The sequence below is a fragment of the Apostichopus japonicus genome, chromosome 17 (assembly GCF_037975245.1).
Source record: "Apostichopus japonicus isolate 1M-3 chromosome 17, ASM3797524v1, whole genome shotgun sequence".
Classification (NCBI taxonomy): Eukaryota; Metazoa; Echinodermata; class Holothuroidea; order Aspidochirotida; family Stichopodidae; genus Apostichopus; species Apostichopus japonicus.
Genome location: NC_092577.1, coordinates 14,125,761 through 14,151,629, shown reverse-complemented (window position 1 = coordinate 14,151,629; position 25,869 = coordinate 14,125,761). Strand labels below are relative to the sequence as shown.

At 39.2% G+C, this 25,869-nt stretch overlaps 1 protein-coding gene and 1 pseudogene across 1 annotated transcript; both read left to right on the top strand.

Moving 5' to 3' along the window:
• Positions 1-1,505: 1,505 nt before the first annotated feature.
• Positions 1,506-18,679, top strand: LOC139984744 (NXPE family member 3-like). Its single transcript, XM_071998770.1, has 4 exons — positions 1,506-1,911; positions 8,714-9,238; positions 15,943-16,112; positions 17,758-18,679. Exons 1-4 carry the CDS (start codon positions 1,666-1,668, stop codon positions 18,572-18,574), a joined length of 1,758 nt encoding a protein of 585 aa, XP_071854871.1. The 5' UTR covers positions 1,506-1,665; the 3' UTR covers positions 18,575-18,679.
• Positions 14,963-15,061, top strand: LOC139957838 (U2 spliceosomal RNA; annotated as a pseudogene).
• Positions 18,680-25,869: the final 7,190 nt, after the last annotated feature.

The window sequence follows — 25,869 nt, the reverse complement described above, 5'->3', positions numbered from 1 at the left end:
ATTGGTAGAATCTGGGAAATTCCCAGTAGAGTCAAGTTACACAGGATTATATCGGGAGGGTGTGTCACTATTGGCAATTACAAGTACACCCAATTTCAGGCGGGAGTCGGAAGACCGAATAATTTTGTAGTGGAGAGTTGTACACTGGAAGCATATGCAGTTCTCTGCAATAAGTAATTTTTGCTGAGGAAAATAAAACAGGTTACAAATTGAGACATTCTTCGCATCATTTTTCAAAGTGGCCTTGGTGCCCTGCTCACAATTTCAGCGTTGGCCTTGCTGCCCTCCCCACTGGCCTTGGTGCCCCCCCCCCAAAAAAACATGTATTCCAAGGCCAGTTGGCCTGCCCTAGAAATTACGATATTCGAGCCCTGATACAGACGATACAGCGATGGACATCTCAGGTCCAGCTAAAGATAACAAGGTATCACGTTTCATTACTGTCTGCATTTTGTGTAGCGACACGAACAAAACGTCACTTGCAAGCAACAGAAAGTTAACTTTTTCAGATGGCCGCACGCGGTTTGAGGCGAGTCTTCAATGCTATTAAAGCACTCGCCAAAACGGACATAATTTTATTTGGCGAGGGCGATGTTCAATACAACACTCAGTTGTGTTTTAGTTTGAAGAATATCTTAGAGATCAGCGCTGGAATTCTATAATCTCTGTCTACTTATCGACCTGACAATACAGCGATTGATGATGAAGAGCTCCACCAAGGTCGTGGCGGGGGTCCTGTTAGTTAGTGAATAATGTTCGTTTTGGCGTTCCATAGCGGCGGTCAGCCTTTGACCGAATCAACGAACCTCCGCGGCTATACATGTAGCATAGGCCAATTGAAAACCCCATTGATTTTACACACTCATTCACAAAAGTAATGTGGTCTCTAAGTCTAGATAGAAATTCTCACTAGTTCAACGCTACCCATCACTGGATGGCTGACAAGTTGGGCTTTGATGGGACCACCAATTTTCCGTATCTTTATAATGCAGGGTTTTTTTGCTATCAGAGCCTGAAGTATTCGTCTCTTTAAAACAAACATCTTCACTCAGTAGTAGATTATTTTTGTACGTTGCTCCTGGGAGGCCTAAAGGGGTCTTAAATTGCCTCAACTGACCCAATGTTTGCACGACATGTTTTTCCATTCATGCTCTTCAAATCAACATGCACGCCAAAACAAAAACTAGATCATGATTGATAACAGGTCAAAAAAGATGTTCTCCTGTTGCTTATTTTTTGGCACTTTTCCTGAGCCAGGGGAACAATCGGGTGGATGGGTATAGACTCTAATAGGATTATGCCACCTACAGTATTAAACTGTAGCAACACCAGGTTTTTTCGAGTTACCTTTCTTTGCTTCGGTTGCTTTTCCAACTGCATAATGACCTTTCCTTATCCTAGTCGAGATAGACGCTGTAAAGTTTTCAGCCATATGACAGTGCGAGTAATAAAATAGCACGCAGCGTCGAGCCCCATGTGCAAGTGTGAAGACATATATTCTTCACTGGCTTCAAAGAACCCAGTGAGATGATAAGCGTTTAATGTTGCCCTTACACTACACCGTAGGAATTCTCTGCTTTTTGTTTCTGTTATTGTGCGCTCTTACCGTCCGCTACTTATGATCCGCGGTATTTAACGGCTAGCTTCTACTGAGTGTAATTCATTATGGCGAGTTCGGTGGCGGAATCGAAGCCAGAAAGCGACTCACGGTCGGCTAATATCAGCATTGAAGGAATTTGTACGACAAACGGAATGGAAAACGCGAAACTCTTTGTGTTTATTCTGTTAATTTCAGTCCTAGCCTGTTCGCTCTTTACAACATTACACAAATCGAGATATCGTTACACTGCGGAATACAGTAATGGCCTGAATTATCAAACTCATTATTTCATGGACAACCTTTCTCCAACGGCAAGTACATAGTTTTTCTTTACATAACGTATGTATCGGCTATCTAATTCACGCTGTATCTTAACACACATGTTATTATATGTAGGTTGGGCTTTTTGTTATTACCCATGAAGATTAGTTATATTCATGTTGTGCCGTCCATATTCACGTCTGTGTGTGTTCGATTCCTTTACTAACTCCCAGCTGATGCAATTGTGGCTATATTCCCCTCTGTTCGGGTTCCATACGTACTCCATAGAACCGAGACGTTTTCAATACTGCTGTTCGCGTGTTCGACGAAGCACTGAAATCTAGTGGATACATAGAATCCAGAATTTACCCCTAGGCCTACCTAAATAAGGTAGCGAACGCCCAAAAAAACACAAAAAAAGAACCCGCGTTAATATTATCTGAGTCACGAAACATTTATTTCGTCGGTGTAATGATAAGTTAATAACAAATAAAAATTGAATACACAGCTTATTACTAATTCATTACATATATAATAATAATAATAATAATACGTATTATAATAATAAGATATAATATATATATATATATATATATATATATATATATATATATGCGCTCACATTCTCGAATCACACTGCATGTTCCTTGTATCAATCATAATACATTAGGCAATAGGGCTTTTGCCTACAAAGGACCTCGGTTGTGGAATTCACTTCCGGTGGAATTGATGCGTATCGACTCCTTGACCCTGGATGCTTTCAAGATAAAGTTAAAAACATATCTGTTTAAGCTTGCTTATTCTGATTGACCCGACTGGTTGGCTTTTTCCTTGTTAAGGGTTTTTGAATGTTTTGTACAAAATTAGCGCTATATAAATGCATTTATTATTATTACTATTATTATATATATATATATATATATATATATATATATATATATATATATATATATATATATATATATATATATTATAATAATAATAATAAATATATATATATATATATTAATATATATATTAACATATATATATATATATATATATATATATATATATATATATATATATATATATAAATATATATATATATATATGACCAAAACAGAACTATAGTATTGTTCAATACAGGTGGCAAACGCCTACAGTGGAATTACGACCTTCCTTACCAGTTTCGAACCTCTGGACATACAATCAGCGTCCATAGCCTAGTGGTTAGGGTGTCCGCGTACAGAGCGGAAGGCCCGGGTTCGAATCCCGGTGAAGGCTGGAAGTTTTTTCACTGTTCTTGATTTCCCAACTCATTACGATTTTCATTTATATATATTCATTTGCCTTTGTCGTTTACCTCCATTTCATTAACATAAAGTCTGTTCAAAGTATCTCTTTCGAGATCCGGCATTAGGATTCACAAATGATTTTCGAGTTGGTTAGCATCATGTTTGATCTCTAGAGTAAGGCAAAAATATGTCACCAAAAACAGAACTAGTATTGTTCGATACAGGTGACAAACGCCTACAGTGGAATTACGACCTTCCTTACCGGTTTCGAACCTCTGGACATACAATCAGCGTCCATGGCCTAGTGGTTAGGGTGTCCGCGTACAGAGCGGAAGGCCCGTGGTTCGAATCCCGGTGGAGGCTGGGAGCTTTTTCACTGTTCTTGATTTTCCAACTCATTACGATTTTCATTTATATATATATATATATATATATATATATATATATATATATATATATATATATATATATATATATATATATTATTATTATTATTGTCGCGTTCCGGGGAAGGCGATAGGAAAAGAAAATGTCGGAAGAGTTGTCGAGGGGTATTGCTAAATTTATTCACAACGAATCTTATATGAAAGAAAAATTGTGTGATAAAATACGAATATAATGTTAATCAGTAAATTGGTTGCTACAAAAGCAATGCCTCCTATACTGCCTGTCAGTGCCGGTACAAATGCCTAATCAGGCTACGGTAACTCTTATTGACTTACAGTGTACTACTACTTGCAAATACTGTCTATCGGATTGACTCTAGCTACTGTATAGTCGAGTCTGTGAACCTCGAATTCAAAAGAAAAAGTGATCTTCTTAGCAGAATTTTACCCACTGTTATACATTTTCGATACTACCGTCATACAATGAAATAGTTAAACAATTGGCCAATTTTGGCCGATGCAGGGAATAGTTAGACCCTGTTTTTACCTCCATGGTTAGACAAGTAGCCAATTTTGGCCGATGTAGGAAATAGTTAAAGAATTAGCCAAATATGACCCTCTGCCGATTTTGTATCTTCAAGGGCAGCTCACGACAGATACGCCGTTGTTTTGAATCGGCAGGTCTGACCTCCAAATCGTCAGCAAGTTTGATGACCTTCCTGACCTCCAAATTTGCAAAAACTAAAGAAGGAAAACATCACCCTCCCAACCGCTGCATTCCCAGACTTAATATAAACAAAGTAACAAATTAGTAGCCACGCTACACGCATACTAGGTCTATTTTATAAGATAAATCTGAGGGCGCTTCGACCGTTGCAAAGAACACATTACTTGTTGTGGACCACAACAATATATATATATATATATATATATATTTATTTATTTAATGTAAGTGACTCTAGATCAATCATTCACTCCATAATGAATAGCTTTCCACTCACTCTCCAACAAATCACTACATAATCCAACCCAACCCCTCTCACCCCTTTCACAATTAAATTGATTTTATTTAAATCATAATGCAACTGTGGTGCTAAACCTACCTTGAACATTTACATTCAATACGCCACTATGTTAATTATAAATTACATAAGAGTGAACCAATATGTAAGAAAACCGACCTCATTATCAGTAGGCATGTCGCCAAGTCACCCAACATGTGAAAAAGAAGAAGTAATTGTAATATGCATGGTCGTAGAACAGTTGCGCTGATGATCGCCGTACTATACATTCGTGCGTGTACTATATGACATAATATTATGTGTACCATGTACTTAATTTTATGCGTGTATCATTCACCATCAACGTCTGGATTCTCGCGTCTGTATTGCTTCATAAACCTTCACTCGATTTATAATTTATATTGCAGGAATGTATGCGTTTTCGGTTTCGATGATAATCGTAACCTATGCACGTATGCAGGCGGAGAGTGTGTATGAGTTTGTTTTTCTATCTGACCGAGGACTTGAACAAAAGAATTCCAGGTCCTCGGTTGTGATTTCTGAAGTATCACCACGTCCTCGGAAGAATTCTATTGTATGGGGTATTGTTAAGGTTAGGGTACGTGGATTTGAACAATGGAAAATACAATGGGGTCCTCGGTTGGAATGTAATACAAACATGCGTGTGTGTGTATGTGACGCCTCGCTTGTAAACACGATAGCTCAAGAAGGGAAGCTTGGACCTACCATTTGATGTATATGAGAACCACATTGAGTAGAAGAACCCTATTGTTTTGTGGGGAGGTCAACGGTCATTTGGGGTCACCAGGGGCCAAATAGTGAAATCTTTGTAAACATGATATCTCAAGAAGGTAAACTTAAACCAATCTCATATTTCGTGAGTGGGAGGACCACATTTAGGAGCAACAGCCTACACTTTTTTGGGGTGTGGAGGTCAAAGGTCATTTGGGGTCACCAGGGGTCATATTGAGTGAACTTTGTAAACACGATATCTCAAGAAGAACAGCTTGGATCGATCTCGCATTTTTGTGTGAAGAAGTACCACATTGAGTTCAAGATTCCTATTGTTTTTGGTGGATGTCCAAGTCCATTTGGAGTCACTAGAGGTCAAATTGTGAAAACTTTATAAACACGATAACCGTCTGAATGCAGTGCAGCTTCAGGGCTACCTCAGGGCTTGGAATACCTTCCACATTTACCTTTAAATATCTCTCACACATGTAGGTTGTGCTTTGAACTCGCTACGAAAGAACAACTTGAATATCCGAGAAAGCTTTAGCCTCTGGTGGCGTACATCATGCGTGTTTCAAATTGCGAAATGCTTACAGTCAATGGTACTCATGTTAAACTCTCTTAATTCAGTTTCTTTCCGCGTTACAAATTCAGGATTAATTAAGGTTATGGAACACATCAAACATCGGTGTTATAATAATGTTCTTCTTATAGTCTTATGTATTCGGTACACAGATGGCAAGTCCGTATTCCCAGAATACCAAATAGGCATATTTGATGAATTTGATTTTACATATTTATGCGGTGCACCTGTCAGCGACGTAGCCAGGAATTTGAAAGGGGGGGGGAGCACTTTTTGCGATTGATATGGATTTTCAAAGTTGTAGGCACGACTATCTGAGCGGAGCGCCACCATCGGTTGGCGCGGAGCGTACAAGAAAATTTTTGGTTTTACAAACCCCCCAGATGGCAGGAAACAGCCCTTCCCGAATGTTCATTCTGGTTCCCTGGCCTCTTGCTAACTTGAGAAACCTCATTCAATATCACTTTTAAACCAAAAAAACAAACAAGTTAAAATAGTACGTAATTCAATAATACATCTTGTATTAAAATTAGCAAGGTACACAAGGGCGGCGGAAGCACTTTTAATCTGGGGGGGGGGGGGGCACCGACGTCAAAGGGCACTTTGCAGAAATTCGATTGCACTGATGCAGCCTGATATTTAGCACCCTTTATAAATCTTATTGTATTATCTTATTTGCGTATACACATCACTCCATCAACGCTCCCCCCCCCCCCCCCCGTCTTAGTAGTCTTACTTTTCAACTTCTGATACTTGTAGATACAAAGATAGGCCAGAAATGTCTTTGGTACAACCATAGCCAGTAATTGTCTTTGATGAAACTGTAGCTAGTAAATGTTTATCGAAAAGGCTGTTTTGGAACTTGGAACGCCGATCGTGACAACAACAGGCAACAAAGTGTTGCAGCTCTATATATAAAGTCTGTTAATCAACGATAGGCTTACTTGACTGTGGAATGTTCTCAACTGAAATATTATCTGCCTAAACGGGTTCTAAACTACATGTTAAAGGCGGGTAGAGTGTTGAATGAAACTATCGTGCTACATACTGGCTACGCCCTGATCATATGATATCATTATCAGCAGATTTTGTTTCCTGTTTAAATTCTTTTACATGTTCTTTTACATAATATATCAGAAAGACAAACATAGTGCTCTTTTACAAGTTTTCCAGTAGGATGATTCTTGTTTATTGTCCAATGTCTGGACTTTAATACATTTGACGAACTTAACTGATGGACAATATAAACTTTCATATTTTGTAATACAGCCAGAAATGCAGAGGCCTAAAAACAAATATCGTTATCGCAGTGTATTAGCAGTGTAATAATTATTTATAGGAAGTGCGTATCACGTACGATTGCTAGCTTAGCTTTATAACATGCTGTTCGTGCAACAACTTAGGACGACTCATTGAACGAACGCTGTCGACGTTGTTGTGCATACAGTTCGTGACATTCCATAGAGTGCGGTTAGGTAGGCAATATGTATTTTATTACGCAGTGGCCAACTGTAGGCTTGTAATTGGCTATAAGCTCAATTTAGCTAATTGCATCTGCCAAACTAAGTAAGTAGTTGAATCAGTAGGCGTGAATGTTACTACGATTACAATCGAGTTAACGGAGCTGACGAGTATTCAAGATCAAAAGAGCACTGACAAAATCCCATGCTACAAAAACGACAGTTTAAAAAAAAAAAAATAGACACTGAAAGGGGGGAGCGGTCGCTCCCCCTGCTCCCCCCCCCCCCCCTGGCTACGTCCCTGGCACCTGTCATTTTTCATCATTCGAGACTTAAATTATACAAACGATATATTGAATTTAGTTCACCGTAAGTTTACAGCTGGTGTCTTTAAACAAATAACGTTACCATCATAATTGAGTAGTAATTAACATCACAAGTCTCTTCAAGCTTACGCAACCAAAGAAAAAAGTGAGGAAATTCCGTGCGTTCATTCCTCGACTGCGACAGACTTCACGCCTGCTTGGACATCCAATCACAACTATACACAGCAGAGCATGCACGATGTTATATGTATCTGTTCGCGTTGCGTGCTGCTTGGAGATAAACTGATAGTACAGTAATACACGCACTGTACCGTATAGCGCAACCAAATATTTTCGGCGCCATATGATGTTTGACTCATACACTTCTTGATACACACAAGTACGTGGAGCAAGTACACTCCCGCATCTGCCGACGAACAGACTTCTACGTGTCCGTTTTGGCCCAACGCAAAATCTCCCCATATTTTTTGTATATATTCCTTGAAGAAGACAGGCCTCTATGCGATGCTGATGGCATAGTTTAGTTTAGTATAGGGCCCTTGATGGGGACTTGAGTGTCCCTCCTGATCCTTTTTTTCTACTAAACTATTATAGTTTAGTAGAAAAAAGGATCGGGAGGGACACTCAAGTCCCCATCAAGGACCCTATAGGAGAGATAAAAAATTGAAGACAAAAACACTCGACCCGATTACAATGCTTATAGTGCTTGTCCAAAGCATTCTTAAACCCATTCACACTACTTGCGTCGAAAAAGATACTTTGCACAGACTTTTGTTAATGAAATGGAGGTAAACGGAAAGGCAAATGAATATAAATAATTGAAATCGTAATGAGTTTTAAAATCCAGAACAGTGAAAAAGCTTCCAGCCTCCACCATGATTCGAACCCGGGCCTCCCGCTTTATATGCGGACACCCTAACAACTAGGCTTATGTATATATATATATATATATATATATATATATATATATATATATATATATATATGTATAAACGTATATTACTTCCATTCATTTTAAATACATATATTTAATTGTCACATACCTCTTTTTCTTCTATTTCTATAGGACAGCTACAGCGTGGTCGACTATAATTGCCCGGCCATAACACCTGACACAAACTTATTCCCGGTTAAACGGAAAACAGAAAGAAGCAAGAGGTCTCTTTCTTTTCCGACCGATTATAGAACATCGGTGGTGGAGATCATAAACCCACAGAGTTATTACAATATTTGTGATAATATCGCAATAAGGATTCAGGCGAAAGGAGCGAATGGTTCTATGAAGGCCTACGGAGGGGATTATTTCAGAATAAAACTCTTTACTGAGAAACCTGGATACTATGCCGTAGGACCCGATTATTTCTTCGATTACGAAAATGGAACATACGTAGCACTATTCACATTAAGATGGACGGGCACTGTTCGGGTTAATGCGAAGCTAGTACATCCCAGTGAAGCTGTGGAGATACTCAATAGAACCACTGAAGGAAGTGCATCTACGGTCTTCACTTTCTATGGCGAATTCAAAACCCAAGCAAGTGATGGTAAAATCTACTCTGAAAATGTCACATGTGGGGTAGCTCCTTTCAAGGTACGTTTGTTATTCCTGGCCGGGGAAGACGGAATCTATGCTATGGTGATAATGTGTGTGTGTGTATGTGCGTTTGTTTTTCTATCTGACCGAGGACTTGAACAAAAGAATTCCAGGTCCTCGGTTGTGATTTCTGAAGTATCACCACGTCCTCGGAAGAATTCTATTGTATGGGGTATTGTTAAGGTTAGGATACGTGGATTTGAACAATGGAAAATACAATGGGGTCCTCGGTCGGAATGTATTACAAACATTGTGTGTGTGTGAGTGTGTATGTAGTATGTGATACTTGTAAACACCGTATAACTCAAAGGTTCGTTGTGGATTAACTGCATAGTTTGTATGTTATGTTATGTTATTGAGTACAAGAATCCTATTGTTTTATGTGAAGTCCAATAAGTCTGAAAACTGTAAACACGATAACGCAAAGAGTGCATCTTTGTTGAACTTCATACGTGGTATGCAGCACCCAGTACTGCACAGTCTTGTCCCGCTTCAGAGCACTCGTAGTGTCAGTACGAGCAGTATGAATATCATGTGTCTATGAAAGGTTTGGAACTGTATGTACTGTCAATACGAGTGCTTTGAAGCATGATATGGGATGACACTGTCATGTTTAGAGAGGTATTAGCGTTAGGAAATTGTCCCAACGGACTGTATGCAGATCTACCTTGCATTGTAAATACCCATACCAGTTTATGAAATGGTTTATGTTCCCACAAGCTGGGAATGCTATATATAAGGGCTGGAAATCTGTGATATTTTCGTCTTCGATCTCACCTAACTTTTGGACAAAATATAGCTCACTTGCTCACTCAGGTAATTATTTTGAATTGAATAAGCACATTGTATGCGGCAAGGAATCACAGAGCCAAGTGGCTTTCTGGCTTAAAACATTCGTCTTTTACTTCCTTAATGAATCTTTCTAAAATCTAAGTGGTACTGCCACATATACGCTGTGTTTGAAGTTCTGTCCTTCCGTCTGTTGTTGTAACCCACGAACCAGGGATTATCTCTTACAGCCTTCAGAGCCTATTGTTCCATGTTATTGAAAGCCACTTACTACTCTCCTGTAGAGATGGCCAACATACAAGGAACGGAAAATATATTGTTAATAATAATAATATTGTGAAATACTAACATTAACTGAACCTAAAACTGAGTACAACCAAATGACACACTGTATTGTCATAGCCATGTGAGCACACGTATTACCTTCTCTGACCTATGACATGACCCATCATCCTTAGCGGCGAGAAGATTGCGAGAAGGCGTATTGAAAAGATGTATGATTTCATAAAATGTTTCAATTGATCGCGGGGTCAACCGTTTTTTGTTTTTCCAACTTAGGCGGTACCATCTGTAAACAGTTACAAAATGTTGCATTGAAAAGCACGGAAATATGTTACCAACTAACTTTATAATGAGCAACCTGATGTTAAAAGCTACCAGGTGGTTTCCCCACAAGAGACTTTTAATGCATACTTAAGCTGTTTCAATTGTTCTTAATCTGGGATGCACGTAACTCCGCCCCCCCCCCCCGCACCCTATATATAGGTAGGCAAATCCAGATGTGTGATAGGCATAGACAAATACTTTCTTGAAAGCGCAAGTTCAATAGTTTTGGTAGTAATGTACGACCTTGATCACCCCGCCCCCCCCCCCTCAACAGTCTCCTTTCATGAATCCCATGCATCCCTGTTTGGAATCGCCTATAAGAAAGAGGTCTATAAGAAGGAGGTCCTGCATTCCAGAACCACCCTCGAAACGGCCTCTATAAGATGGACTGTCCTGTAATGTCTCTAAAGGTTGTTAGGAACTGTATTGATATGAACCACTCTCGAAACTCTCTGCATGGTCTGCATGTACTTTCATAAACTGTACTCATATCCTTCCATGAACCACCCAACTCTGCACTGTGATATATACATATATTAAGTATACACGGCTTTCATTTGACTGAATCAATGGCTGTAATAATCTATACTACCACTCGCACTCGTTTATAAGTGAAATTTAAATAGCTCCTATCCAATTTACCCCCCGTGTTTATCGATCCCCTTTCTGATAAGGATGATATTATAAAGTCTTTCGGAAAATACTCTTGTGCAGGGCGTAGAGGCCGTAATTCAGATACAAGGGGGATAGATGGTGGTGAGTGGTGTAAGAAACTTAATCTGCTTGTCCTTTTCCGTTTGTATATTTCCGACCACGGAATAAAACCAGCACATTTACTGTATAATAGGAGTGATGATATTATAATGTAGTAATTGGCTATTTACATAAACCAAATAGTATAATTCGCGTTTATGGTTGCGGATATTGCTGTAAAATTACATCACACACACACACACCATTCAAAGCATTCAAAGCACACACATATTATTACTGAGTTATTACTTCGTTATCGAGAAAGAACCTTAAAGGTAGTCAGTATAGGCCCCAAATTAAAGCACGCTATAATTGCTAGGAACTGTCAAAAAAATACGTTCCCATGGAGGTCTTTACCCTCCAAATTGTTCTCAGACGTTTTTAAGGAACACACAATATGACTGAATGTCCCAGTGAGGAAAATTTCCTCGAACGTTGTAATAAAAACAGTCCGAAGGTGACCATCTAGCATATTTGGGGCCAATACAGCATACCTTTAATCTTTCTTATTCGTGAAATAACAAACTGTTCTTGTAGGAATAGCAAGCGAAGTGATGTTCTAATCCGTAGAAGCAGAAAATGTCTGAAAATATTAGCAATGGTAGAGTCGAAATCAGTTATTACAAAATCTCTACATTCCCATTGAAGTAATTCTTCCAAAATGGAACGTAAACATCGATGAATCTCTTTAAACTTGGCTCATCGTCGGAACTTCCTTTGTCCGCTTTCACGTTCATGTGCGCTTGAGGGATCAGTCCAATTGGCTATATATACTTTGCTATTAACTTCCCGGATGCGTTTTTTTTTTCCTAGGACGAATAAAGGCATCGGTCAATCAAATCCCTGGGTTCCAAACATGTGACGCTTTTTAAAAAAACATGTTCTGAATCTTTTTACCTAGTTTTGACTCCAGATTATGAACGACAATCCTTCATTTTCTAAGGAACGGAATCCCTAACTAACTCTCTTAACCCTAACTCTCATTTCAAACGAATTTGTAAATTCCTGAAAAACCTGAAACCCTTATCCGTCCTGGGATTAAAAATTAGGCTTCCCGGATTCTTACGTAACAAGTTCACCCAGACCTCAGGTCAAAATCTGCTTGTTACTTTTCTTCCTTGATACGATTCACAGATGTATGTCTTGTTATTATTTACCTGTTAATTTTAATTACCAACAAAATCATCTATTTACACAAGATTTATATGCATTCATGTATAGGTTCTTAGAATACATTTGTTACACTACATCACATTCAGTGAATCTGGATGGTGCAAAGTCGACTATATGGAAATAAGAGAAATGTAACAAACCATATTATTACATACTATTTATCGTTCGAGGTATCAACATGTATACTCGCTAATCGCAATAGTATAAAAGTATAAGACTATTTACTTTCGACAATATACGGTAGCTCTTAAGACGCATCATTTTCATTAGGACACTCGATTATAACCAAATTTAGATTTTAGTATATCAATTAATATCAATATTTGTATCAGTATCAAATCTGGGTCATAAAGTTGTAAAATTAGGCAAAGCCTCTTGATGAAATCAAACTTTTGTTCTACGGTGACGCAATAATATAATACAGTATGGGGTGCTTTTACACTAGATCCGGATCAGATCCCCTGATGTTATCAGATGATCATCTCTCCATGGGGTATACTTATGCATTGATCCAGACACATTTACACTTGAGTCGTACTCTGATCCTACCCTGCTATTCACCGGATGTTGGTAAAAAAATCAGATTGGAAATGTGTCATGCGCAGCCGCGGATCGCGTAGTACGTATACTTCAAAATGTTTGTTGTCGCGGTGTATAGCCTTAGGGTGACAATACTACGCTATGTATACGGCCCACACGAACTCAAACCATGGAGCTATAATGAGTCTGTATCTCAAACCAAGAATAAAGGCGTATCTAATGAATTGTGAATATTTACATGGTTTTTGGCGACACGAAGGTACAGTTATTGTAACAATGTGAATATGTTTTTTCCCACGATTCAGTGTTTTCGTATTGAAGTTGATTATTATCTTATATGTGTTTATCTTTCGTTTTCAATTTGTTTGTTTTTTATCGTTTCGACTGCAGCATTGACATAGTCCAATATTTCCATTCCAAACATGGTTAGACAACGCCATGCACACTAAATTATATTATACTCAAACAGGGATGTGCCCAGGATTTCCTGAGTGCCGGGTATACTGATCGCCGTCCTGGGGAGGGGTCTAAGGGGGAGTGGGTGTCCTATTTTTGAAGGTGCTCATATGCCAATTGCTTGCACTTGTGTAACTTTTTAAGCACATACACAAGTACTAGTTTTGCTAACAATTTACATTTGTAATTTTTTTTTAGTGTAATATATTACGCACCTGGTGAAAGTTATTAGTTTGTTTCAAAGACATTTTACAAGGGACCGATTGAGAATCGTAATGTTTTTCGCATGCGTTACTAATGTATTATTAGTCTGTGTGATTTTGGCATAGGCTAGGCTCAATTTATGTTGAATATATTGTTAGGAATGTCGGTACTTAAGATGAAAATAGTGCTGGGCGGGATTCACGATTTTTAAGACAGTGCTGGGCGGTAAATTTTAGTGCAGGGCGGGGCCGCCCAGTGCCGCCCAGCGTGGGCACATCCCTGCACAAAATTCAAAGGCTATACTATTAATGATAATGAGCGCAAGTTTCCCTTTTCGGTCTTTATGGCTAACAACATACTGTAAGTAGGATCTGTTCCCTTTTTCTAGAGACTGGCGATACGTCCTCTGACATACTACCGTCATGGTGCGGAAGAGGAGGTGTAACTAAGTGAGGGGAGGGCAGGGGGAGGGAGGGGAGGGGGGCAGAGAATAGATTAGTTCTGTGAAACTATTTTATTTGGGTCTCACGCTCTATCTTCGGTGATCTCTCTTATGAATAATACATTTTTGTTTGCTTGTAATTAGAATTTCATCGAAATGGAATTATTTGGTAGAAATATAGGTTTTGGGTTTAAGTTCCGAGGTTAATGACTGTCATACATTTACAGCTTGGTTGCCCATGCTAGCATCATTTAACTGCGCTGTTTTGCAGAGCGTCAACGAATTTGAAAGAAAAAGTTCTTATCTTTGTGATTCAAAATGATATGAAGAGAATGGTAACGTGAATGGTGTGTATGCTCTTCTGTAGTAAGCTGTGCACATAGCCATGTTATGAATATTCATGTTTATTGGGCTTGTCTGTAATTTTGGTGGGTTAAATGTTAATTAATGGGTTTTACAGTCTAGTTAAGAGAGATTTAGTTTAAGTAAATCAATATTATCATTGAGTTAAATGTATAAGACATAATTATATCTGCATGTTTGGGGGAATAATAATGTTGTTGTTTAGTTTAAAGGGATTGTACCTCACATGTTGAATTTTACTGTTGAGTAGTGTGAAAACATTAGTGACCCAATAGATCGAACGTATTCGGCTTTCCAAAGAAAGATTAGCATTCACAATAAAGTATCGCTTCTCGTTTTGTAGTTTGGTTTTCGTGCCCAGGTTCTTTCCTGTGCGACTTTTCCTTAAAAAAAGTATCGCTTCTCGGCCTTTTGGCTAAGATCATGTGTAGTATCTGTTCCCTTTCGAGGGGAATGGTGATGCACACCTGGCGATGATCACAAAGTCACAGTCTCGATGCAAGGGGACTGGGGTTGAGAGAGGATCAGTCGTTCGGTAGTTTCGTTTTCGTGCCCAGGTTCCTTCGTGGGTTACTTTTCTTTAAAAAACAAAGTACTTTATTTCTACCGTAACCTGGCTTGGGTCTCTAGCTACCTTGGTAACGATTCCCAGGCTATATGTATATTTCGCTCCGGGAATTCTAAAATCATACTTTAGAAAGTGAGTTAATAACTATTCATCCCTGCCCTCCCCCCCCCCCAGAAAGGTTCAAACGCCCACCTACATTTGTCGGGGAAAATGTTTAACCTCCCCCCCCCCCCCCCACCGCAACTTTGTAATCCTGTGCACGTCACTTTTGCCATTACAATATATGTCATAATAATGTAAATTAGGTTATTATAATGGAGGAATACTGTCCTGGGTCATTTACGCTGACTCTCATATAGGAGGGTCTGTGAGAACCCTTACTATAGGAAAAAAGGTGAATTCATTTCTTTTAAATTCTCATAACTAAACCAAAATGTGTTTTTTTTTTAAAAGTTCATATAAACAATAAAACTCACTTGGATGGCATTTGACACCATTTTACAATATATATATATATATATATATATATATATATATATATATATATATATATATATATATATATATATATATAAAGACCCAATCCCCAGCCATAATTAATGATACAGCAACACCATCTGCACTGATATATAGCATTGGACTTTAACAGTCTACAACATACTACGATAAAAAAAAAACATAAGAAAAACATACTAAAATTAATATTTTGTCTAAAGTCATAACTTTACCCATTGATGTCATCTATAGACTACCAAAGATGCCTTCACTTGACTCCTTCCTCTGCATCGTTTTTTTTTTCTTCTCCAGCCTCCCATGTGTAACGAGAGTGCCAAACATACCCATGGACCATGGTTCTGTAAAAAACCAACACATAAACATCTCTCCTGTGCGGATTGGACCACGATCTCGATCAACCCAGATTCTAGGAAAAAATTGCAAAGCACCTTAAACAAGCAAGAACTGGAAGTTTTTAAAAGGTATATGTAACATGACTCCCGAAATTATTATGGTCGTTATATCCGTTTATAGTTAGTTAAGGCAAATTTGAAACCCTTGCTTGGAGCTATTTGTGAGCATGCTAACTTAAAAAAGGTTATTCTGAGTGATCGGCAGTGGCGCAACAAATTAATTCGGGTGCTTAATCCCCGTACCCTACCCTCCCCTCCCCTCCCCTCCCATCCCATCCCCTCCCACATACAGACACTGACAGACAGAATATTAAACTTATGTACAGCTGAAAATTCTTCAACATTTTCCTTACAGGTAGAAAATATTGCACCAGTTTGCATCTAAGCACCCTCCATATTTTACCAAACATTCTCAAAGGGTATCAATTGGTGACCCTTCCTGTGACCGACATCATATCCCCCCCCCCTTCCGACTTCCACCCCTCCACCCGTACTTAAATGGTTGTTACATCCTGGTGATCAGTAATCAATATAAAGGTGAAAATTGATTGTTCAGTAACAAAATGTACACCCTTAAAGTGTAGCTCCCCTACTATGAATGGTTGTTACACCCTTAAAGATTGTGTTATTGCTCCCCTACATAAATGGTTTTTACACCCTTAGAGCATAATGTTGTAGCTCCCCTACGTAAATGGTTGTTATACCCTTAAAGAATGTGTTCTAGCTCCCCTACATTAATGGGTGTTACATCCTTAGAGCATAATGTTGTAGCTCTTCTTCATAAATGGTTGTTACACCCTTAAAGAATGTGTTCTAGCTCACCTACATAAATGGTTGTCACGCCCTGAAAGCATGTGTTCTAGCTCCCCTACATAAATGGTTGTTACACCCTTTAATCGTGTGTTCTAGCTCCCGTACATAAATGGTTGTTTCACCCTTAAAGCATGTGTTGTAGATCCCGTACATAAATGGTTGTTACACCCTTCAAGCATGTGTTCTAGCTCCCGGCTTAAAGGCCACCAATACGGTACCAAAGTTTAAAGCAAGCTAAAAGCTGTCGGAAGTTTTCAAAAGTACAATTTTATTAGCTAGTTTTTCCCAGATATTGAAGTGTGTTGTATATACAGACTTATATCTCTGCGAAGAAACGTTCCTCGGGGGTATAGTAAAATGATTCTTCATTGGGACTTAAATTGATCACTATTGGACTGTCAAGCAGATGATTTTTTGGGAGGGGTGGGGGGGGGTTGAGGCCGCGGAAGTTACATTACGGAACAGATCCCCCTCCCCCCCCCCCAAAAAAAAGAATATATATGAAATAGAATGCAACAAATATGAAATTCTATTTGGGATATTTGAAATTGAATTCGGGAGGTCTGAGATGTATATTTCTGACATTCTAATTCAGATGTCTGAATTCCTCCCGAATCCGATCCCTCCCTCCCTCATCCTCTAACTACGCTAATGTTACACATATTCTAATCCATCAATCATTAAATCACGACTTCAGTGGCTTTCCTTCTAAATTTATTTATAATATCGTCAATTTTCCCATCAGTATATTCCTCTGTGTTATTTAGATCTTTCCATTACCGGGATACCTACGATTTTAGTGCGCGATATATACGGTTATCAAGTTACTAGTTCTTTTCATGTGCAATCGATCATAACTATATACATATATATTTTATTATTTCTATTATTATTTCCAAAGTACCAAGGTACAGCTCAACACGTCATCTCTGCCTTTAATAGAAGTGCAGGTTGGAGGTGGTAGTCTCAACCACCGAACCGCTTTACCATTCTGTACTCTAAGCCCTGTCCCATCAACTATCAAACCAAGTGGTTATTTTGCAAACAACTCTTGGCAACCGTTGACCTGTGGAGTCAAACACTGTGATAAACATCAATTTGAAACTTGCTTAAAAGGGAAATCAGTTCACATTTACGGAGATTCGACTGGCAGACAGATGTATGAATATTTGGAAGACAATGAGAATTGTGATTCCGTAATGAGCCACGAGTACCTGAAATATTGTGTGAAGAAAAACCAATCGATACATTTTGGATTTCACGGACCACCTGTAAGGGGCAGTCAAATTATTTCGGTGGATAAACTCCGTTACGTAGCCGAACAAATCGATGACCTAGAAGGTGGACCTGAGGTCATTATTATATTGTCTATCTGGGCCCACTTTGGGGTTCCAGACGGTACCTTCTACAGGGACCGACTACAAGCTATTAAAGGTGCTGTTGGTAGACTTTGGCAGAGGAGTCCAGAGACTAAGGTGATAGTCAGAAGTGCTAACACCAGGGAACATGCCATCGGTGGGTTTATCCTTATATCCAGTGATTGGATAGCTTTACAAGGAGAGAAGACATTAAGAGGTGTTTTTAGCCAGGATAAAAGGTTTTCATTCTTAGACGTGTGGGACATGACTCTCGTACAGCAATCAAAGGACGCTATTCATCCACTGAAAACAACACTTGTACAAATAATGGATTATTTACTCACAATGATATGTCTTTAAATGTTTTAAGTTTACTGCAGATCTTTCATAAAATTAAAAATTCACTTCCAAACTACCTAATTTTCACATTATGTTTGTATAATAAAACATTGTATTCCAAATTTATTACCATCATTTATACTGTCCATTTCAGTGTTCAGCTTTTGTGATTGGTTCGTAATGACGTAAACATGCCTTTCTTCAACTTCACGAAACTCATTAACTAAACCAAACATGTTATTCTTTTCTGGATGGAATTAAGCAAAGTTAAGGCAACATTTGGCTTATTGAAGCAGAGAATTGTGAGTGTTTTCCTTGAAATAATTTATTTGCTGGATGTTTTTTAAGCGTTCCGTTATGTCTCGGTTCTTCAAATATATATATATATATATATATATATATATATATAGGAATAACGGAAAAACTGTTAAACAACTATGCTGCATTTAGAGAAAGGCTGGATCTCGAGTGAGATACAATAATTGAATTAGGTAAGTGATTGGAAGTAAAACAGCCAATGTTAGGTTTTTGCAGAGCTTTCGAGCAAAACTAGCTCTTCTTCAGTGCATGATCACCGAAAGTGACAAGGAGTAGCAGGAATTGAAACTGTTTTATAGAGGAGATGTCGGCATGGTTGTAAGGGCAAAGCGACTTACTGATTTCTGCTGAATTGAGCAGAAGTTTTAGAAATTCGGATTATTTTAATCCGCGTCGGATTATTTTAATCCGATTCCGTCGTAATTGTAAAGGAATTGTTTTGGTTTATCTGGGACGGCAAATCGTTTCTGATGTTTAAACCGAATGGTGCCGTGGTCTTTAGGTTTAGTTCCCAGAAATTTTCTTTCGCTTTCCTAGATTTATCTGTCCAAGAATTGTTCTGGTCAATGGCAATAACACGCAAATTCTCAATTGAATGATTTTGGAGATTGAAGTGATTTGCAACAGGTTGGTAGATCTTTTTAGTTTTGATCGCCGATCTATGTTGTGTCATTCTCATTCTAAGAGTGTTTTTTGACTCTCCAATGTATTGTAAGTTACAAATATTGCAGTAGATGAGGTAAATGACATTTTTGGATAGGCAATTAATTTTGTGCCGAATTTGGAACGTGCGTTTGGTTTGGTTGCTCTGAAAGGCCCCGGTCGAATCGACAAGTAAGCACGTTTTGCAATTTTGTGTACAGGGCGATGATCCTGTAGTTTCTGTTTTGCTTTCCCCTAATGGGGTGTCATCCCGAAAGGATGCCCGAACTAAGATGTCCCGTAGGTTGCTGGGTCTTTTAAAAGCGATGACAGGTAATTCTGGGAATACTGATTTCAGGCGTTCGGTGCCTTGAAGTAGGTGAAAATTCTTCTGAATGATATTAGCCAGTGGTGGAAGACCAGGGTGGAATTCAGTAACCAATGGTACCCTTTTGGAATTGGTTTGACGAGTTTTGTACGTCAATGTTTCGGTACGGGGTTTGCTTTTAGCCTTTTTGATGGCATTTTCAATAGTACCCCGAAAATACTGTCTGTTTAGGAGGTGTTGTGACAGTTCTTTAGTGCGTGAATCAAAATCGACTTCAGAGGAGCAAATGCGTCGAATGCGCAACGCTTGACTGTACGGAATATTTCTGGTACAGTGACGTGGATGGCAACTGCTTGGTAAGAGGTAGTTGTGCTTGTTCGTGGGTTTATTGAACAAGTCTGTTTTGAGTGAACCATTTTGTAGGGTCACGGTAGTGTCCAGAAAGTGAACGCCAAGTCCAGAAAAATCAGCAGTGAATTTGATGGTATGATGAAACGAGTTTATGTCATCAATGAAGAGTTTTAGATTTGCCTCACCATGGGTCCATATCATAAAGATATCGTCAATGTAACGTAACCACGTGTGTGGTTTCAAGTTTTGTCGAGATAAAAATTCTTTCTCGAGGTTTCCCATAAAGATGTTGGCAAAGGACGGTGCCATTTTGGTACCCATTGCGGTGCCATGGATTTGGAGGTAGTGTTTGTTGCCAAATACCAGATTATTGTTGGTCAAGATAAGTTGCATTAATTCGGCCAATTCTTTCTTCGTGGGGGTTTTGCCACGTTTCGGTTTGAATGCTTTTGTGCAGGCCGAAATGCCCTCTTCGTTAGGGATATTTGTGTATAACGAAGACACATCCAAGGTAACTAACAGAGAAGATAAGGGAAGATTTTTTATTTCCCCAATTTTCCGGATGAAATCCGTAGTGTCCTGCACATAGGACGGTAGGGCCGAAACGAGAGGTTGGATGAGGAGATCCACGAATTTGGAAATTTTTTCAGTCGCTGTGCCATTACCCGATATTATGGGCCTCCCGGGATTGCCTTCTTTGTGAATTTTAGGCAGAAAATAAAAGCGACCAGGTTTTGGGTCGTTTTCCAGGAGGTTTTGGCCTAACTTGCGGTCAATGGAACCGTTAGAGACAATCTTTTGGATGACTCTTTTCACGTTTTGTGTGATTTCTTGAGTAGTAAGTCGCTTTGCCCTTACAACCATGCCGACATCTCCTCTATAAAACAGTTTCAATTCCTGCTACTCCTTGTCACTTTCGGTGATCATGCACTGAAGAAGAGCTAGTTTTGCTCGAAAGCTCTGCAAAAACCTAACATTGGCTGTTTTACTTCCAATCACTTATTTATATATATATATATATATATATATATATATATATATATATATATATATATATATATATATAGGGGTATAGGCCTAGATCATGGTTGTCCAACCTTTTGATAAGGAGGGCCACCTCGAATGATTATGATAAAGGAGGGGCCGCGTGAGCCTATATCCTGTGGCATATCCAGGTTTTCGTGCCAGAGCGGCAAATTTCAGTGGCCCGGCCAGGGGTCTGTTAGGGGGTATGGGAAATTAAGTTACTATACAAGCGGAGGAAAAGAATCGCCAAAAAGACCCCCATATTGCAGGAAATGAAACTTCACAAGCCTTTTGATCTGTATCAAAACAATCTTCATATTGAGATATACTGATCTCTGAAATTTATCAAGAAAGAATACCTGGGTAAAAGTACATTGTAAATAAATGAGGTTGGCGGGCCGGACGGGACCTTGCGGCGGGCCGCACTGTGGCCCGCGGGCCGTAGGCTGGACAACCCTGGCCTAGATGTACACCATGATACGCCGCGCGAGCCACACTCAGACAATAACGGAGCACGAAATTATATCTATGCTTTGGGCAGAAACAGGTTTTATTCTTCTTTTTCTATTCATTTAACCAGCTACAAACTACTTCTTCGATGCTTAAAGGTAAGGACGACCACCAACCCAAATAGCAATCGATCACCGGGTATGGTAGGCCATACGGGAAATAATTGCTGCTTAAATGTCCCCGTACCGGTAATAATTTAAATCGTATGGACAATAAATCAGCAATTACTTCCCGTATGGCCTACCATACACGAGGCGGCAAGAGGGATTAACACTAGCTCAGAGCATAACAGCTTCAAAATTCGCTATAATGTGATTGGTCTATTTGATGCCGGTATTAATTCTATTTAATACCGCTTGATTCAATTTAATACCGGCTGAGAATTATTGCCGGTATTGTAAACAAAATTTCGTACGCTGCTCCTGGGAGGCCTGAAGTGGTCTTAAATTGCCTCAGTTGACCCAATTTTTCCACCATTTGTACTTCCATTCTTGCTCTCCAACACCCAAGCCACAAAGCACAAGATCCCGATTGATAATGTATCAATCAAGATGTTCTCCTGCTGCTCTAACACTAGCATGCCACCATAACTCAAGTGAACCTATATATAGGTCATAGCCTATATACTGAATTGTCAATGGTGTTTAATGCGTAAAACATAGACCATTTCACACGGGCCCCAAAACTTCAGTTTTTGAAAAAAGGAAATAAAATACTTTCTGTGAATGTACTACTACCAGGGGCGGCTCCAGGATTTTGAGAAAGGGGGGGGGGCCGACATCCCGATGGTAGCACTTTAGTGATCTGCAACCTGGGGAGGGGTCTAGGGGAGGGGTTCTCCCCCTCCCCCTTGGAAATTTTTGGTTAATTGTGAGTGCTTAGATGCAAAATGGTGAAACATTTCGCCAAAAACTAGAAAAACCAGAAACGTTGCAGACACGCTTTTTTTGTGCACATATTTTTTCTCGATAGACACATATTTAACAACGCTCAACAGTGCATGTACAATGGATACACTATTATTGCGTCGATTCGTTTTTTCTTTTGCGCGAAATTATGACACCAGATTCACCCCAAGGAAAAAACATAAAACAAGATATATTCAATGAGATAATTATGATATACTTATTAATGAAAGAAGGGGTGTAGTCGGTTTTACACTATCTAACGCAACGTAGTCGCCAAGAACCTGAAGTATTTTTAAGGGAGGGCCCGATAATAAGCGGAAACGGATCACCGACCGAAAAAATATCGCAATTTGTGGACTATTTCGTGCTTCCTATTGTATTAAAACAAAGCACCTATGTGAAAGACACAAATTACATTCTGTAAATTGTGGAAGCCACCCCATTACCATTAGCAGTAGTAGCCTACTTGCTACACTCGATGTCGTCGCCACGTATACCAATACTCCCCAAGAGGAGGCATTAGATATATGTCAAGAAGTCTATGAAAAGGCGGACAAAAGCGAATATGGAATAAATAAAATATCTTCCATATCCATGCGCAAACTAATTGAACTCATCTTAACAAGAAACTGTTTCGAGTTCAATAACCAATTCTATCTACAAAAGATCGGTTGCGCCATGGGTAGCCAAGCCTCTCCGGAAATCTGCGATATCGTCATGCATAGACTTGAAAACCAGATTTTACCGACAGATAATAAAATCTTAAAATGGCTCCGCTATAGAGATGACATTCTATTGCTCTACGACGGTACATATCAGGAACTTGAACACCTAGTAAAAAGGTTGAATGAAATTCACCGCTTCTTAAAGCTTACGGTAGAAATATCAAACACCGAGGTAACATACCTAGATTTGAAAATCTTCAAAGGTACAAGGTTCGAAACCAATGGGTTATTAGACACCAAAGTCTACACCAAACCCACGGAAACCTTCCAATACCTCGACAGAAACTCTGCACACCCACTTGCCACATTTAAAGGCTTCATTAAAGGGGAAGTCTTACGATACGCACGTCTATGTAACAATGAGACTGATTTCTTACAGAAAAAGAATGCGTTCACAGAGAAACTGTTACTCCGTAACGAAAGGCATAAAATTTTAAAACCGCGGGCAATACCTCACTACCAAACCTAAATAAAAGGAACCACCAATGGTGTTCAAGCTTACCTATACACCCCATATCAAAACCACGCATTTAAAAAATGTACTTTTGAAACATTGGCACTTAATCTCGCAACACGTGGACAGGGGCGTAGCGAAGTTTTTTTTGTTAGGGGGTGGAGGATTTGATTTGCCGACGGATCTGGAAGTGGTGACTGAAATGGGGGAGGGGTCTAAGGGGAGGGAGTGTCCCCCTCCCCTTTGGACAATTTTTAGTTTTGAAACGTCCTTAGATGCAATCTGGTGCATATTTTAAGTCAAATTTAGCACCGTAGAATTTCCATTTCGATATTATTTTTATGGCAGTCGGCAGAAGAAGAATTAATTGGGACCAATTATCGAACTATGTTTTCTCTTTCACCGATCGTTGAAATAGTGAAACTTCGTGATGAAAATGTTCAGAAAACTTTCCGGTAACGAGAAACAACAACATTCAATCAGCTGATTCTCAAGGTTCACACGAAGCTCTTTTAGATGCTCTTATAGCTGCACAATGAGTCCATAAAATCTCGTGCACAGAAAATAGATGCATTTTGAAAACGAGACGCCCAGGCCGAATATAAAATATTCAAAGGCTACTACTGATGAAGCTCCTCCTATAAAGTTTGAGAGCAGAAACCGGTCTAGTTGGTCATAAGAACCTACACTAGTCTCTCCTACTATTAACAGTACACTCAATTCACCTAATAGGTGCAATTATGTTTCACCACGAGGAGCATGCTATAAGTTCATGTTCCTCGGGCCCTCCCTTAAAAATACTTCAGGTTCTTGGCGACTACGTTGCGTTAGATAGTGTAAAACCGCCTACACCCCCTTTCATTCAGATAATTATGATATACTTGCTAACTGTGCATTGATTTTCCCTGACAGTAATAGTCAGCACTATAGTACTGAGCCGTATCTAATTAATACGTGATGTCGCGTAGGCCTGATAATTGCCTTAGTTTCAAATTTGGAATAAAAACGATCGCGTTTCAGGTAAGAGCAGCTGGATATATATTAGGCTTTTCTATCACCAAGTTATGCCTATTAGGATTTGAAGTACTCCCACATAAAAAAAAACGCAACTGATTTCCAAAAAGGGGGGCCGGGCCGGGTCGGCCCCCCCCCCTGGATCCGCCCCTGACTACCATATTTGAAAGGAGTTGAGAACAGACTTCGATAATAATAATACCTGTCAAAAAAATATTAGTAAAATTGCAGAAAATGTTGTTGTATGACTTTGTTGAAAATCGGCTATTTCAAGAAATCTACCACAATGTTCGTGTGTGTATAGTATACTGCAGGATATTAGAGCAGTGGATGTGACCACTATACAGGCTACAATGTTGCCAACTTTATGCATAGCTAGGCAAAGCTACACAGTCCTAACGTTAGGTATAACCTGGTAGTAGTCTACTAGTATAGTAGCATCAATAAGTGTTCTTATGCAGCACATTATATTGCGCACAAGAGTTTTATATAGATGTAGCTATACACACATGCCAACAATATTTTATCTGGTTTACCATCCTTATAAGTGTATTCAAGTTGTGACTTCGCTCAGTTTGTTCAAAATGTATTGACTTTCAGTTAAAAGTTATTACCAGGCCTATTTCAATCCTGTTCCTGTAATCCACACTGGTTATTGACTTGGCAGATGGCATATTTGGATGCATTTCTTCTCTCCTACAGTCTATTTGAAACTCTATCCTATGGCAACAGCCTTTTCAAGTTCTGTTTGCCCGCATGCTGTTATAAAGTTACCACTGCAGAAATTTTACTAGCGTAGGCTAGAAATAACTGTCAATGCTCATTTTATTTCCACCTCATGTGGCTGTTAGGACACAACGTTAGGTTACGTACGCCGGCCATGACGTGTTTCCCTTTGGCCGCAGTGTACATTGTATGTTTTACATGGGGGTATTCGTTTCCACCACTGGTTTGTTTCCGCCATTGTACAACCAAACTTATTACTTTGGCCTTGGCCTGCATTATTTCATTACACTTACGACCTGCAGTAGTGGCACACT